This window comes from Athene noctua, chromosome 1 (assembly GCF_965140245.1).
Source record: "Athene noctua chromosome 1, bAthNoc1.hap1.1, whole genome shotgun sequence".
In the NCBI taxonomy this organism is placed as follows: domain Eukaryota; kingdom Metazoa; phylum Chordata; class Aves; order Strigiformes; family Strigidae; genus Athene; species Athene noctua.
In genome coordinates this window covers 21,365,563-21,381,531 of record NC_134037.1, presented here as the reverse complement: position 1 = coordinate 21,381,531, position 15,969 = coordinate 21,365,563, and the positions used below count along the sequence as shown (strand labels likewise).

Sequence of the window (15,969 nt, the reverse complement as noted above, 5' to 3'; positions counted from 1 at the left end):
AGGCACCCTGTCCCTGGGTGGCAGGGAGAGTGGAAGGAGTTGGGCAGATTCCTAGGACGGTTATCGCCTCCTGTAGCCTGAGATCTCACCCCTGAACAGGCAAGCAACCCCACAAAATTGACACACCTCCTGACAGAGGGGTGCCTTGCCTATCCCAGTGAGAATCAGCAACTTCTAGCGCTGTACTGGGGCCTGGCCTGTGCTTATCGAGCTGCAGTTCAGCACTCTCAGAGGACTGTGGTTGACATGGGAACTCAAACAATAACAACAACAGAGACTGCCCCAGTAGTAAAAAAGAAACAATGGACAAAGAGAACAACAGGCCCATACACTCGATTAATAAGAGAGGAGAAAGAAGAGGAAGAAGCTGGCCCTTCAACAAAGGAATCGGAAGAGGAAATAACAGAAACATAACAGGAGGCGGAAACTACCCGGTCCCTGACATCATCAAAACTGCGAGATCTGCAGAAAGACTATTGCCGCCAGCCGGGTGAGCAGATCGCTGCCTGGCTGCTGCGATGTTGGGATAATGGGGCAGATGCTCAACAGCTGGAAGGTAAGGAAGCCCAACAGCTGGGTTCTCTTGCTAGAAATCGAGGACTTGAAAGGGGAATTGGAAAAGAGACAGCAATTTGCAGTCTGTGGAGATGACTCCTTTCAAGTGTTAAAGCAAGGTATCCTTTCAAGAAAGATCTTATGGACAACTCCCCAGGGAAGTGGGCTACTGCAGATGAAGGTGTCCAGTACCTGAGGGAATTAGCAGTGCCAGAAGTCATCTATGGTGATCCGGATAATGATGAAGCTGCTAAAAATCCAGAGGATGTCCTGTGCACACGGGCCATGTGGAGGAAGGTGTTTAAAGATGCGCCATCCTCGTATTCTGCCGGCTTGGCTGTGATGTACTACCCAGAAATGGATGCAGGAGAAGGACTAAGATGTACGCCAACTGTGGAGGCAGTCTCTTCCTGGCTTTGAAGAGAGTCTTGGTACCTCCTCATCTCTATGGGCGAGTGCCCTGGATGTTAGGAGCTCCCCAAGAAATCAGTTCTCTTCTGTTCCATTCAGGGGGAAAGGGAAACCCAGGTGCACGACATGTGGCAAACTTTGGTTCTTCCTGCACAACCAAGGGGAGGACATGAGGAAGTGGGATGGTCAACCCACCTTTAAGTTGGAAGCTCATGTACATGAATTGTGAGGAAAGACCCCTGCCAAGAAGACGACATCCAAGAAGGTTGTTAATGTAGCTGGTGTAAAACCACAAGAAAGTAACCAGTGATCTCAGTTTTCCTGTATCTGGGAGATCATTTCCCTTGACCCTGATGAAGGAACCTCCAGCCTGGCACGGAAAGGGTCAGACAGTGAATACTCCGACCAAGAACGGGAATAGAGGGCCCCTGCCTCCAGCCAGGAAGAAAAAAGGGATGATCGGGTGTATTGGAAAGTGCGGATTCGATGGCCTGGCACATCAAATTCACAGAAGTACCAGGCTTTAATCGGCACCAGGGCACAGTGCACATTAATGCCATCAAGTTATAGAGGGGCAGAACCTATCTGGATCTCAGGAGTCACAGGGGGCTGTCAAGAACTATCATTACTGGAGGCCAAGGTTAGCTTGACCAGGGACAAGTGGGAAAAACATCCCCTTTAACTGGCCCAGAAGCCGCTTGTATCTTGGGCATTGACTATCTCAAAAGGGGATACTTCAAAGACCCAAAAGGATACCAATGGGCTTTTGGTGTGGCTAGTGTGAACAGAGAGAAGGTAAAACAGTTGTCTAATCTGCCTGGCCTCTCAGAAGATCCTTTTGTTGTGGGACTGTTGCAAGTTGAAGAACAACAAGTGCCAACTGCTACGAGGACCGTGCACTGAGACTCTCTGGCTCCCATCCAAGAACTGCTTCGTCAACTGGAGAGCCAAGGTGTCATCAGTAAGACACATTTGCCTTTTAATAGCCCAATATGGCCGGTGAGAAAGTCTGATGGAGGGTGGAGGTTAACATTAGACTATCGTGGCCTGAACGAAGTGACGCCACCACTGAGTGCTGCTGTACCAGGTATGTTAGAGTTCCAATATGAACTGGAGTCAAAGGCAGCCAAGTGGTACACCACAATTGACACTGCCAATGCATTCTTTCCAATTCCTTTGGCAGAAGAGTGCAGGCCACAGTTTGCTTTCACGTGGAGGGGCATCCAATATACCTGGAATTGACTGCCCCAGGGGTGGAAGCACAGCCCCACTATTTGTCATGGACCAATTCAAACTGCACTGGAAAAGGGTGATGCCCCTGAACATCTACAATACATTGATGACATCATTGTGTGGGGGAATGAGGCAGAAGAAGTGTTCAAGAAAGGACAAAGAGCAATTGAGATTCTTCTGAGAGCTGGGTTTGTCATAAAGAAAAGCAAGGTCAATGGACCAGCACAAGAGATTCAGTTCTTGGGAATAAAATGGCAAGATGGACACCGTCATGTGCCATTGGATGTTGTCAACAAGATAGCAACTATGTCTCCACCGACCAGCAGGAAGGAAACACAAGCTTTCCTAGGACTTGTGGGATTTTGGAGGATGCATATTCCAGGTTACAGTCAGCTTGTGAGCCCTCTCTATCAAGTGACCCGAAAGAAGAACAATTTTGAGTGGGCTCCTGAGCAACAACAAGCCTTTGAGCACATCAAACAGGAGATAGCTCGGGCAGTAGCTCTTGGCCCTGTTCAGACAGGTCCAGCTGTGCAAAATATACTTTACACATCAACTGGGGAGCACGGACTCACATGGAGCCTCTGGCAGAAGATACCAGGTGAAACTCGAGGTCGACCATTAGGATTTTGGAGCCGGGGATATCGAGGATCAGAAGCCCACTACACTCCGACTGAAAAGGAGATACTGGCAGCATATGAGGGGATTCGAGCTGCTTCAGAAGTTGCTGGTACAGAAGCACAGCTCCTCTTGGCACCACGATTGCCTGCATTACATTGGATGTTCAAAGGAAACATCCCTTCCACACACCATGCAAGCAGTGCTACCTGAAGTAAATGGGTAGCATTAATCACACAACGGGCTCGACTGGGGAAACACAACCATCCAGGGATCCTGGAAGAGATCACAGACTGGCCAGAAGGTAGAGATTTTGGAACGCTGCCTGAGGACGTGTCTCATGCCCAATAGGCACCGCCATATAACGAGTTACCAGAAGATGAGAGGCGTTATGCTCTGTTTACTGATGGATCCTGTCGTGTGGTAGGAAACCATCGGAAGTGGAAAGCTGCTGTGTGGAGTCCCACAAGACAAGTCATTGAGGCCAATGAAGGAGAAGATCAGTCAAGTCAGTTTGCAGAAGTAAAAGTGATCCAACTAGCCTTAAAGATTGCTGAACGGGAAAAGTGGCCAGTACTATATCACTACACTGACTCCTGGATGGTGGCTAACGCCCTGTGGGGGTGTCTACAGGAGTGGAAGAAGACCAATTGGCAGCGCAGAGGTAAACCCATCTAGGCTGCTGCATTGTGGCAGGACATCGCTGCCCAAGTGGAAAACGTGGCTCTAAAGGTACGTCATGTAGATGCTCATGTGCCCAAAAGGCGTGCCACTGAAGAACATAAAAAAAATGAGCAAGCAGAAAAAGCTGCCAAAACTGAAATAGTTTGGCTGGACCTGGACTGGGAGCGCAAGAGTGAGCTGTTTGTAGCTCGATGGGCCCATGAAACATCAGGGCATCTCAGGAGAGATGCAACATACAAATGGACTCGTGATTGAGGGGTGGACCTGACCATGGAGGCCATCTCACAGGTCACTCATGAATGTGAAACGTGCTGCAATCAAGTGAGCCACACGAGTAAAGTCTCCCTGGAACAGAGGACGATGGCTGAGTTTTCAATATGGTGAGGCCTGGCAGACTGACTATATTGGACCACTGACATGAACACACCAAGGCAAGCGCTACATACTCACCATGGTAGAAGCAACTACTGGGTGGCTTGAAACATTCCCTGTAAATCATGCCACTGCCCGAAACACCATCTTGGGTCTTGAAAGATGGCAACAAGGTACTCCTGAAAGAATCGAATCAGACAACAAGACCCATTTTCAAAATAATTTTATACACTCCTGGCCAAAGAAACATGGCATTGAGTGGGTGTATCACATCCCTTATTACCCACAAGTGTCTGGAAAGACAGAAAGATATAATGGACCGTTGAAGACTATGTTGAGACCATTGGACAATGGGGGATGGAAACACTGGGATATAAATTTAGCAGAAGTCCCTTGGCTAAATAACACCAGAGGATCTGTTAACCATCCTGGTCCTGCCCAAACAAACTCCCTTCATACTGTGGGAGGAGAAAAGGTCCCTGTAGTACACACAGGGAAATGGCTGGGGAAGGCAGTGTGGTTTGTTCCTCCCTTGGGAAAAGGCAAGCCCACTCAGGGGATTGTCTTTGCTCAGGGACCTGGATGTACTTGGTGGTTAATGTGTGAGGGTGGGACTACTCAGTGTGTGCCTCAAGGATATTTAACCTTGGGGGGGAAAGTAATCTGTGGGATGAGCTGTATGTTGCAGGAAGTGATGGAGGAAGCAGGAACAATGAAGAGTAAACCAGATACGTGCAATGACGACCCAAACCTAGCCAGTGCTGGAGTCCAACAGTCAAACATACTTCTGTCCTGAACATCTAACAGATGGGAGCCAAGTCACTGAACATCTGAAGGAGTGAAGAAAGCTTATGGAATGGGTAAATTAATATTATGTGGGACCTGGGCATGACGTAAATGGTATGGAATAAGGGGTGGAGACTGGACTTGGTCTGGCTGAGATGGAATTGGTTTTCCCCTGTAGCAGCCCTCACGGTGCTGTGTTTTATGTCGGGAGCTGGCAGGGTGTTCATAGCACCCTGGTGTTGTGGCTGCTGCTGAGCAGTGCTTACACAGCACCAAGGCTCTTTCCGACATTCCCCCCCTCAGTGGGACGGGGTGGGCAAGATCTTGGGAGGGGACACAGCCAGGACAGCTGACCCGAACTGACCAAAGGGATATTCCAGACCATATGACGTCTGCTCAGTATAAAGCTGGGAGAAAGGAGCAAGGGGGTGGGGTCACCCTTGGTCCTCCAAGGCAACCACTACACGTATCGGAGCCCTGCTTCCTGAGAAGGCCCCACATCACCTGTTAATGGGAAGTAGAGAATAAATCTGTTGTGTGGTTTTGGGGTTTTTTTGGGGTTTTTTGGTTTTTTGTTTGTTTTGTTTTGTTTTTTTTCTTTGCTTTGCTTATATTAAAACTGCTTTTGTTTTACCCACACAGGTTGGTCTATCTTATTTTCTTTCCCCTCTTTGCCCTGTTGAGAAAACAAGGGGAGAGGGGGGGAAGTGATAGAGCGACTTGGTGGGTACCTGGCACTTAGCCAAAGTCAAACCACCACACCCCCCTCAACAGTCCCTACAGAATATGTAAGTTTACTAGTTACTGTGTTACCACCATTTGCAAGAATCAAATAGCATGGTAGGTGGCAAGATATCAGTGACTAAGACACGCCAAAAACGGTCAACCTTTTATCCCAATGAGCAACAAATACAATGTTTCCTATCATTTAAATAATCTCCCTGTGTATCCATTTATAAAGAAAATGTGGACTTTCTGGCAAGGATTTTCTACACAGCACCAACAGTCACCTTGTATCATTAGGTATAGCCTCCAAAGGAACTGTGAACAGTTTCCACGGCCTCTCTCAAGAAACACCTCCCCTCCAAAACCCCAAACATACATGTCCCCTTTTTAATGCTTTTAAGAGTTGGGTTTTTTTTTGCTGTAGGCTGTTCTATAGCTGTTCTCAAGGCCAAAAAAGCTCTTTTTATTAATATGCCAGAAAGCTGTGTTTTTACACTCTGACCAAAAAAAATTAAAATACAAACCATGCACTTCTTAGGGTTACAACATATTTTGCATTCAACAATCCCTTATAAACAAGATATGCGCAGAAAGAAATTTCACCAACAGCTTATTGGCCTATAAATACTCCTTCTACATGGTGGTAACAAATGGAAAAGATATTTACTGCTTACCCCTACCAACGGTGTCTTTTAACCAACCTGTTCTCACAGATTTCTCTCTCACATTCTAAATACTATAGCAGTAAAAGGTGGGTAGAGTGTTACATTTTTTTGTTTGTTTTTTCTTGTTTGGGTTTGTTTTTTAAACAGAAAGCCATCTCAGTAATGAAACATTGCTTTTTCCTCATTGCTTCCTGTAACTCAGTCCTACACAATTTTCTGTAAATATAAAATTGCTACACAGTAACAGTTATTGTTTTTCAGCCTTCTAACAATGAGTTAAATCTCTTCGGAAGAAGATAATATTCAAATATTTTAGAAACACACAGCAGTTGATTCTAGGCCTGAAAAAGCCTATGATACTGGATTTTAGGTTGTCATTATTTCAATTACTAAGAAGTCTATGGTAGGCATTTTAAAGAGATGCTCATACTTTCCTCTTATTCAGGTAGGATGTGGTTAACTCAGGAACCAAAAGACATGTCTGAGACAAATTTGTGGCAGACAAAAATTCAACAGGAATGCAACAATACCAGTCATAGAAGAGATTCACCTGGCCTAAGATTTAGATGCCTGGAGGTATGTTTTCTGAGAGTCAAGTTTCCATGGACTCTCAGTATTAATCTTCACTTTAGAAACAGTCACTGACTCAGTGATGAAGCAAATACCATCTAAGAGTAACTCAGAATTGCTGGAGCAGAAGACTGATAATGGTAAACAGTTATTTCCAGGTAAAATTTTAGTCACAACCAATTCTAATCTACAGTGCGCTGACATGAGATACTAGATAATTTTAGACAGAAATATAGAGAATCAGTCAAATTCTGCATCAGGTCTCCCAAGAGCCTAACTGTAAAATCTAAATGACACTCCTAATTTATGCAAACTCAGATTTTTAACAAACACTTGAAAATGCTCCTATCCGAACATGTCAATCACAAGCTGATAGTTTTTATAGTTTTAGCTTCATTAGATAAAGCAGGTTTTTATGATGCAGAATTTCACATTTGTTTTTTCTTGTTTCCTTTTATCAAATATAAGCCTATAACAAATGTCACAGGTTAAATCCCCTTAGTTCTTTTATCACTTTGCTTTCTGAAGACTTTATTTTGCCATCAATATTTGGCATATTCTAAAAGTAACAAAATAAAAGATATTCTATGTAAGGAACACTAACTGAAATACTGAAGGGAACAGGCAAGCTGAATATTGCTTGAGAACAGGAATAATAATTTCAAAATCATACTGAAATTACATAGCTTGGTGAAGAGTCTAGTCCTCTCCAAAATTATGCAGATCACAATTCTAGCAATGGAAAGAAAATAAAAATGGAAGTCATAGTTACACTCACAAATATTTGTGTGATGGATTGAAGAGGTTAGTTCTGAGGAAAGCAGTAGTAAAAGGAAGACACAACATGAAAGATTTGAGTAAATAAAGAATCACAGAATTGTCTAGGTCAGAAAAGACCTTGAAGATCATCAAGTCCAACCGTTCACTTAACAATGACAGTTCCAACTACACCAGATCCCTCAGCGCTATGTCAACTTGACTCAAACACCTCCAGGGATGGGGACACCACCACCTCCCTGGGCAGCCCATTCCAACACCTAACAACCCCTTGTGTAAAGAAATGTCTCCTAATGTCCAGTCTAAACCTTCCCTGGTGCAACTTGAGGCCATTCCCTCTTGTCCTATCGCTTGTATACTTGGTTAAAGAGACTCATCCCCAGCTCTCTGCAACCTCCTTTCAGGGAGCTGTAGAGGGCGATGAGGTCTCCCCTCAGCCTCCTCTTCTCCAGACTAAACACCCCCAGTTCCCTCAGCCGCTCCTCCTACGACCTGTGCTCCAGACCCTGCACCAGCTCCGTTGCCCTTCTCTGGACACGCTCGAGTCATTCAATGTCCTTTTTGGAGTGAGGGGCCCAAAACTGAACACAGGAATCGAGGGGCGGCCTCACCAGTGCCGAGTACAGGGGTCAGATCCCTTCCCTGTCCCTGCTGGCCACGCTATTGCTGACACAAGCCAGGATGCCATTGGCCTTCTTGGCCACCTGGGCACACTGCTGGCTCCTGTTCAGCCGGCTGTCAATCAACACCCCCAGGTCCCTCTCTGACTGGCAGCTCTCCAGCCACTCCTCCCCAAGCCTGTAGCGCTGCTGGGGGTTGTTGTGGCCCAAGGGCAGCCCCCGGCATTTGGCCTCATTGAAACTCCTCCAGTTGGCCTCAGCCCATGGCTCCAGCCTGTCCAGGTCTCTCTGCAGAGCCTCCCTGCCCTCGAGCAGATCAACACTCCCACCCAACTGGGTGTCCTCTGCAAACTCACTGAGGGTGCACTCGATCCCCTCGTCTAGATCATCAATAAAGGTGTTAAACAGGAGTGGCCCCAAAACCGAGCCCTGGGGGACACCACTTGTGACAGCCTGCCAACCGGATTTAACTCCGTTCACCACAACTCTTTGGGCCTGGCCATCCAGACAGTTTTTTACCCAGCGAAGCGTGTGCCCATCCAAGCCGTGAGCAGCCAGCTTTGCCAGGAGAATGCTGTGAGAAACGGTGTCAAAGGCCTTCCTAAAGTCAAGGTAGACAACATCCACAGCCTTTCCCTCATCCAATAAGCATGTCACCCTGTTGTAGAAGGAGATCAGTTTGGTCAGGCAGGACCTGCCTTTCACAAACCCATGCTGACTAGGTCTGATCCCCCGGTTGTCCATTATATGACTTTTAATGGCAGCCAAGATGACCTGCTCCATGACCTTCCCTTGTGCTGATGTCAGACTGACAGGTATATAGTTTCCTGGATCCCAAAACATCACAAGCAAAATAAAATGAGATGAAAAAATGAAGAACTTGGCATTCATTACAAGATTCCCGCACATACAGAGAGACTGATAACACACTGTACAGCATCCCCAAGGAAATCATATCTCAGAGATTAGGAAGAAATTTGATATAGTTATGAAAGAGTGGTAGGGACATTCAAAAAATCTAATTAACATTCAAAAAAACTTTATCAAGAGATGACAGAGCTGCCCAAAGAGAAAGCAAAAATAGTGAGTGGTCTAGAAGTCCTAGCACTTCAAGGAGGCATGAAGAGCTATAGCATGGAAGCAGAACCACCCTCAAAACTAGTTTTTCAACAGGTTTAAAGAAGGCATTTGAAATAAGTCTGTGTGTTATGCAGGCATTAGAAAAGAAACACTGACTAATGCAGTAGTAATGGAAATCCAGTGGATACAATACCACAGACAAGCTCCTGGAGGCAAGTCTTCAGAAACTCTCAACATCAATTTGATAAAAGCAAACACTACTTTGAAGAAGCCTTGGAGGGTACCGTAATGCTAACTGAAGTTCCATGTGAAAAAATGCTGGCTTCTAGTGAAGGAACCCAAAAGGCTTAATTATGAACATAAAGGATCAAACTATATTACATTACATTGACACTATGCAAAACCCAGCAAAACCATAACATCTCAAGACATCACCTATTTGCACACAGTTAGATGGTACAACAGGGAAGAGTTTATGGCTAAGCAAATGCCAGTTGAAAAATGTGATTCTGTAGCATCCAAGAAAAGAAACTAACCCTGAACTGAGAAATTCATTCAAGAAGTGACAACAGATCAACTTAAAGTTCTTGACATAATCAGTTTCCATTTTTAAGGACAGACAGTGACCTAAATGACTATACAGAAACATTCAAAGTTTTTTATATACAATCTATAACATTATACATAAATAAGCAAACTGTGCAAAATAAGCAAAGGTGGCATAATCAGACAGAAGTCTATGCTAATGACACCTTTTTATATATGTTCCTTAATAAGAAGGTTTTAATAAGTGAAATAATCGGAACAGACAATGTAATAGTAAATTAATACTGAAAACTCAAAGCAGTGCATAGTATATAGAGAAATTAATATTATGTTTTTATGTACAACAAAGGTCGCAAATTAGAGGGCTGCATGGTATTAACATGAGTTAAAATTCTGTTATCTGAATTTAATAACCTTTGGCTTTACCGATCACCATTTTTTCCCTCATACAGGTTTATCAAATTAGCATTGCTTTATTTTAGATTATTCACTGCAAAATTGGTAGGAAAGGGAAAACCTAGAAAAAGGAAAATATTTAGTCACTAGCATCAGATAAAAAAATATTACTCTTAAATATTCCTTTTCAAGACAACCAATGAATTATTAATTTCACCATCCCTATTAAATGCAACAAGATATTTCTGAAGGAACAGTTAGAGGATTAACAAATTCTAGGCTAGTGGATGTTGTTTGTACTATATTCAAGTATATCATGATTTGTTAAAAAATTCTTACCACAGCTGTGGCTGAACTTTCCTGTAAATCCCACAATAATATGTTATTATCAGCCAGTGAAATAATCTTTTTACCGTCTCCCATTGGTTCCCACATAACACTGTAAAACAGAAACAGAAAAGAAAAAAACAACCTAACATTAAAATCAATCAGAATTTGCACTAGGAAGGCATTTTAACTCTGTGAATCTAATCTATTCCAAAACATATTAAATGATATTCCTTATGATTTCCTTCAGCTAAAAGCTGTCCCATATTTTAAGTGCAAAATCTGCCATTAACAAGCAATGTAGCACATTTTACACATACTAGATGAACTTTACCACAGCATCATTTACTTAAAAGCCATGTGATTCCAAATCTAGGCTTGCTCATGGAATCTTCTAGTCAGTACTAATGCACACATCCTTTTCTTTTTGAGTGCCCTTTGACATCTCGACCAAATCTATTGGAAAAAGGAATGCCATCCAGTTTCCCTCAATGATAGCCTAACTGTAAAAAGAGAGCTTCTTCAAATCCTTACTCCATTTGACAACCAATCTGCATCATATGGCGATCATGCAAAACAGTGATTATGTCATTGTAGCAGTCATTCAGCATAGATACACAGAAAAAAATGGGGACCTCGACTTTCAAGTCCATGAAACCTCAAAGTTCTTCACATTTAATGTCATGCATCCCTTCTTAAAGATGCACCAAAAATCACAAGCCTCAGAGCTTTGACGCAAACCTCTTCCAGTTCAGCAGCTGTTATTATGACTCAATCAACATATGCTTTTTACCTGTGATTCACTAGTTTCATGCAATACCTGAGGAATGCAAAAGATCGGTCCTCATGTCCAGTTTTGTTTTGAGAAGCAGCACATTCAAGCCAGTCAGTATGGGCAGCACAGCTAAGTATATGCACTATAACCCTAATAAATTTGCTGGAGATAACACAGTAAGGTTAATAGAATAACACTTGTCATTTGATGAGAATAGACTTCCATATCCAACACTTTCTTGTAAAAGTTGTGTAACCTCTCACTTATCTTATGGCTGCAACACAGTATAGTTAAAGGCAGAGATCACAACTTTAGTAACAATAGCTACATGGAGAAATGTCTCCCCATCTCTAGAAAAAAACCTTAAGGTACTCAAAGGCATTTGATGCGCTGCTCTCATCCTCAGTGCATATATTAAGTACCTCTTGAGGTTTGTCAACAGTCCATCACTAGATGTAAGTTTTCCACTATGTTTAGCTTTTTGCCTCAATCAATTCAGTAGCTGGATTGAAGAGATCAAAGGAGGTTGCACGAGTAGAGGCAGCCTTGGGCAACTAAGTCCAACATTAGGCAGCCACTAGCTACCTTCCTAACTCAGTGCTGCACACTATGCATGTTCCTATTTTATCCCCCATTTTTCGTTACTCCTACCTTCCTAAGACAGTGGGAATGACCTGGCTTGCCCTAGATCTAAGCTATGGAACTCTATGTAATCTTATGGTATAAAACACAAGGAAAAGAAAATAGAAGTTGCAGGTAATAGAAAGAAGTGACCTAGTGTCATTTTTTTCACACCGTAAGTGAAACACAACCTTGGTTATTCTCAGCAGACATCTTCCTCTCAAAATCCTCCTGCTTCTTCTGTGAACAGTTTCATTGCTTTTTACTCTGCATTGTTAGTAAAACAAGCATTAGATATATAGGCAGATGACTGCACCCCTTTGCTGTTATAGAGAATCCAGACTATGCAAACAAAATAGAACTATGTCAAAAAAGAACTTTAACACCAAGTAGATGAAAAAGCTGGAACTATAACTAAAAGGTGTGTTGGCTGAATGCTCACCCAGAGAATTTCTCCCTAAGGCAACAGAGCAGATAGAAGAAAGGGCTAGCTTCCACATCTATCTTCTCCTGGAACCATAACCTTCATCCTTATTACATTGTCAATCCATGGAAATTAACTACTTCTAAAAGTTCATTTGTAATGAGCTGTTTTGCTAGTTGACGGGGTCAACAGAAAGGACACAGACACCAAGTTAAAAAGATAAGCTTATTTTACATTAATTTAAAGCAGCAGAAAGAATAAGTAAGGCAATGCATCTGATCATTACTACATAGAGTTAGCTATAGCGATTAAGAAAGATACATCACCAATTGCCCTAATACTTCACCATCATCCAGATGTGTGCTTCAGCTGGGGAGCCCCATCACAGCGAAGAATTGGAGAACTGCTCCCAGCAACTGAGAAGTCCTACGCAGTGTGTCCACTCATAGGTGAGGTCTCCATCTTCGCTGTGAGAGGGTCCTGCTTTTATACAGTTTAACAAACAAACCATATAAAAAAAATGGCATGAAAACACCTGGTAGATTGGCTTTACTTCACTCGGGCACATCCTGGATCTGGCTAGGTTCCCAAGAGTGTCCAAGGAGTTCCTGTCTTCTAGGTAACAGCTAGCTTAGGGTCCAAAAATATATTCTTTATCTATAGTTTTCAGATTATATTACCATGGTCATATTTCATGCTGAAATGATGCTGGTCAGGAGGTACACTCAGAAGTCAACTCTGGATCGAGGCCTATGGTTCAGGCCTTTTTATGTCATAAGGTTTCTTGTATTAGGACAAGAATCCCTTCATTTAGCATATTAAGGTATCATCATGTTTTCAAATGTTTTTTAACAAGGACATGGGACCAGAATGATTCTACAATTTGCTTTAAATTGGGCTGTCTGTGGGACTGTCAATCTTCTTTTCAAAAGTATTTCTTGTTAAAGTTGTATGGTACAACTTGGGAAAACTCACAAGCAACCGAAAATGAGTGCTGATAATAAAAATTAAGCAGTATCAATTAACTGTTCAATCACCAGTTGCCCATAATAATGAGAAGTAACCAACTGGCACTGGCATGTGTATTTCAGAATTCCATATATTTTTGCTGCACAGATATATCAGTTAGATCCTTCAAAGAGATGAAAACATTTTATGAACACACACAACAGGATTAAAAAAAAAGCACGTTATAACCTGCATGTGATCACAGCTAACCCTCCACATTCCAGTTTTCCAAAGTAAAATTGAAAGACATCAGGATCATCACACAGTTGAATGGAGAACTAAGAAATCTTAAATGTGACCAGAATCATCTGGAAGTCCACCTTTTTTTTTTTTTACACATTGCTCAAAGTATAACTAGCATTTGGTGTTGATATATGTAGATATATTTTTAATTATAGATAATGAAATCTGGTTTGACCAATTAACTCTTTAAGAGTTCTTCCAGCCAGAGGCCAATATTCTTTTTGTCTGTTGATGTATTTGCACCTTTTCTGCACTGATCACTGAACTTTCAGTTATAAAAGCTAGATTGGAAGCACTTTCTCTGATGTTTTCAAAGGTAGGAAGAAATTTCACATCTTTGAGTGTCACTGAGTTTCAAGGTAAAGAATTTTTATAGCTGAATACAGTGTGTTAATTAGAGCCAATTATAACCCAGCTGACATACCTTGGAATGAAAAGGTCTCTCCACATTCACTCTGTCCTTGTGAGATGCCCATTGTGCTTCTACTTAATTTGTCTTTCATGAAAGTTCATTGTTATATGGGTGTGGTTGCAGTGATCATTCAGATTTTATCATCTAAGTGAAGGTTACTCAAATCACTCTTTGTAACATATTCAGCTGTATTCTGTAGTCATGACTGAATGTTAAACATGAAATACTGGGGAAAAGAGGTGGGGAGGAACACTGGTGAGTGAAAAAAACAACTGGCTTTCAAAGCAAGATAGAAATTTTTTAAAAACTGAAGTTTTCATTTAGAACAATTTTTAGACATTCCTTTAAAAAGGAAAAACAGATAAACCAAGCAATACCATTTTCCTGAGTGTGTCAACAGTTGCTGATGATTACAGTTTTTGGAAATGGACAAGATAATTGTCAAATTCATAGCTGCCACTCAGAAATTGAGTGTGAACTTCATGGCTGCTCTTTAGATAATCTATAAACAGCAGACAAGCAATTATATTTGTTGCCTTTTACCCTATTGTGTTATCATCTAACTCCTGATGCTTCAAATTAGATTCTAGCTGGTAGTTTTTGGTAGAAAAATTATGTCCTACAGAGAACGTTTTCCTAGTAAAGAAAAAAGAGAATTTAAAATATTCACTCAAATGCACACATGAAAGGACTCTATTAGCTGCATTTTATGCTGAAAAGATAGTTAACACCATCATTTATTAACGTACTGAGCTTTTACAAATGAACAACTCAAAGTACTCCATTATAGACTAAAGAAGAATAAAGCTACATGCGAACACTTTCACAGATGTGAACCGCAGTCAGCCACAATGTGTTGGACAAAGCAAGCATTAACTACTGCTTAACCATAATTATAGAAGTGACAACCATTTATTTCTATGTGTGGAAAAATTTTGCTAGACTGAAAATTCTCATGCACTGCAAAATGGAAAATACACCTAAACATTTGGTAACTCAGCAGAACATCCTGCAGCCTCAATGTAACACATCAGAAAAATTCATGTGTTATGAACTCAAATATGTTGCCTGCTTTGCAGTACAATAATTCAAATTTAAAGATGACTTTGCTAATCAGATAATTAGGACACTATTATAATAGGAAGGAGATTGGACTGAGGACAACCTGGAACCCACATTTCTTACTCCTTATCCAAGTGCTCTACAAGAGTGGCCACATTTCCGAATGAATAGAGTTCTGGCAATTTTGTAGTGCATTGAAGTTCATGCTGCAGGAAGCACATGTAAGTTATGCTTTGTCTCAAAATTCTCAGCCACTGAGATATATTTTGGTGTCCAACTCCTCAAGACACAGTAAAACAAGAACCATACCTTCCTAAAAACCTGAAAGATAAGGTTAATTTATTTTAGCCTCTTTTTAGCTAAGAGGTTGCTGAGAATAATGAAAAATTAAGTTAAAGATTATTTTGGACAAGAACCCCAAAGACAGCTGAGTTTTATAGTGGTTCTTAAAGTATTTTTACATTCAGAGAAATAAAACTGCTGTACAAATGAATACAAGAGAATTCACTGTGTCCTTGTGGGGTGACACAGAAAAAGCACTTAAGTCTAAAGTGCTTTTAATTTTTTTTCCCTTAAATTATACTACAGTGTTGGCAACCCCATAAAGACTTTTTGAAAAAATCATAAAGCAGAACGCAAAATAATAAAGGGTCATCCACAATATTTGTATTTACTACATCTCCTTGTCTACCACAGCTGCAATTAAACACCTTTATAATGAGAAAAAGAATTGTGATTCTTGATTTACAGGCCCAATTAATTTCAGCATTGAACAGGTAAACATAATAAAGACATCCTGAATCCTAGGAGTACACGATCTAACAGAAAGCATGGTAGTGAATTTGTTACAAGAAAGCAAGATATAGGACTCATTGATTTTAAGCAGGAGTTCCGGAATATCCATTTTGTAGAAACAACTACTAAATTCCTCTTGAGCTATTAATGATTTAAAGTGATGACCAACATGTGAACACCTGCGTAGTTCATTAACAATCTCAAACTTCTGTCTGGCTAGCCATGGGTTTACATATTAATAACGCTTAAAAAGACAAAGTAAA

At 41.6% G+C, this 15,969-nt stretch overlaps 1 protein-coding gene across 2 annotated transcripts in view; it reads right to left on the bottom strand.

The window, feature by feature from the left end:
• EIPR1 (EARP complex and GARP complex interacting protein 1) overlaps positions 1-15,969 on the bottom strand; it is a 96,962-nt gene that overhangs the window by 24,856 nt on the left and 56,137 nt on the right. For both annotated transcript variants that reach the window (XM_074895684.1, XM_074895685.1), the window contains one exon: positions 10,379-10,478. In XM_074895684.1, coding sequence (XP_074751785.1) covers positions 10,379-10,478 — 100 coding nt within the window. The remainder of the gene's footprint in view (positions 1-10,378; positions 10,479-15,969) is intronic.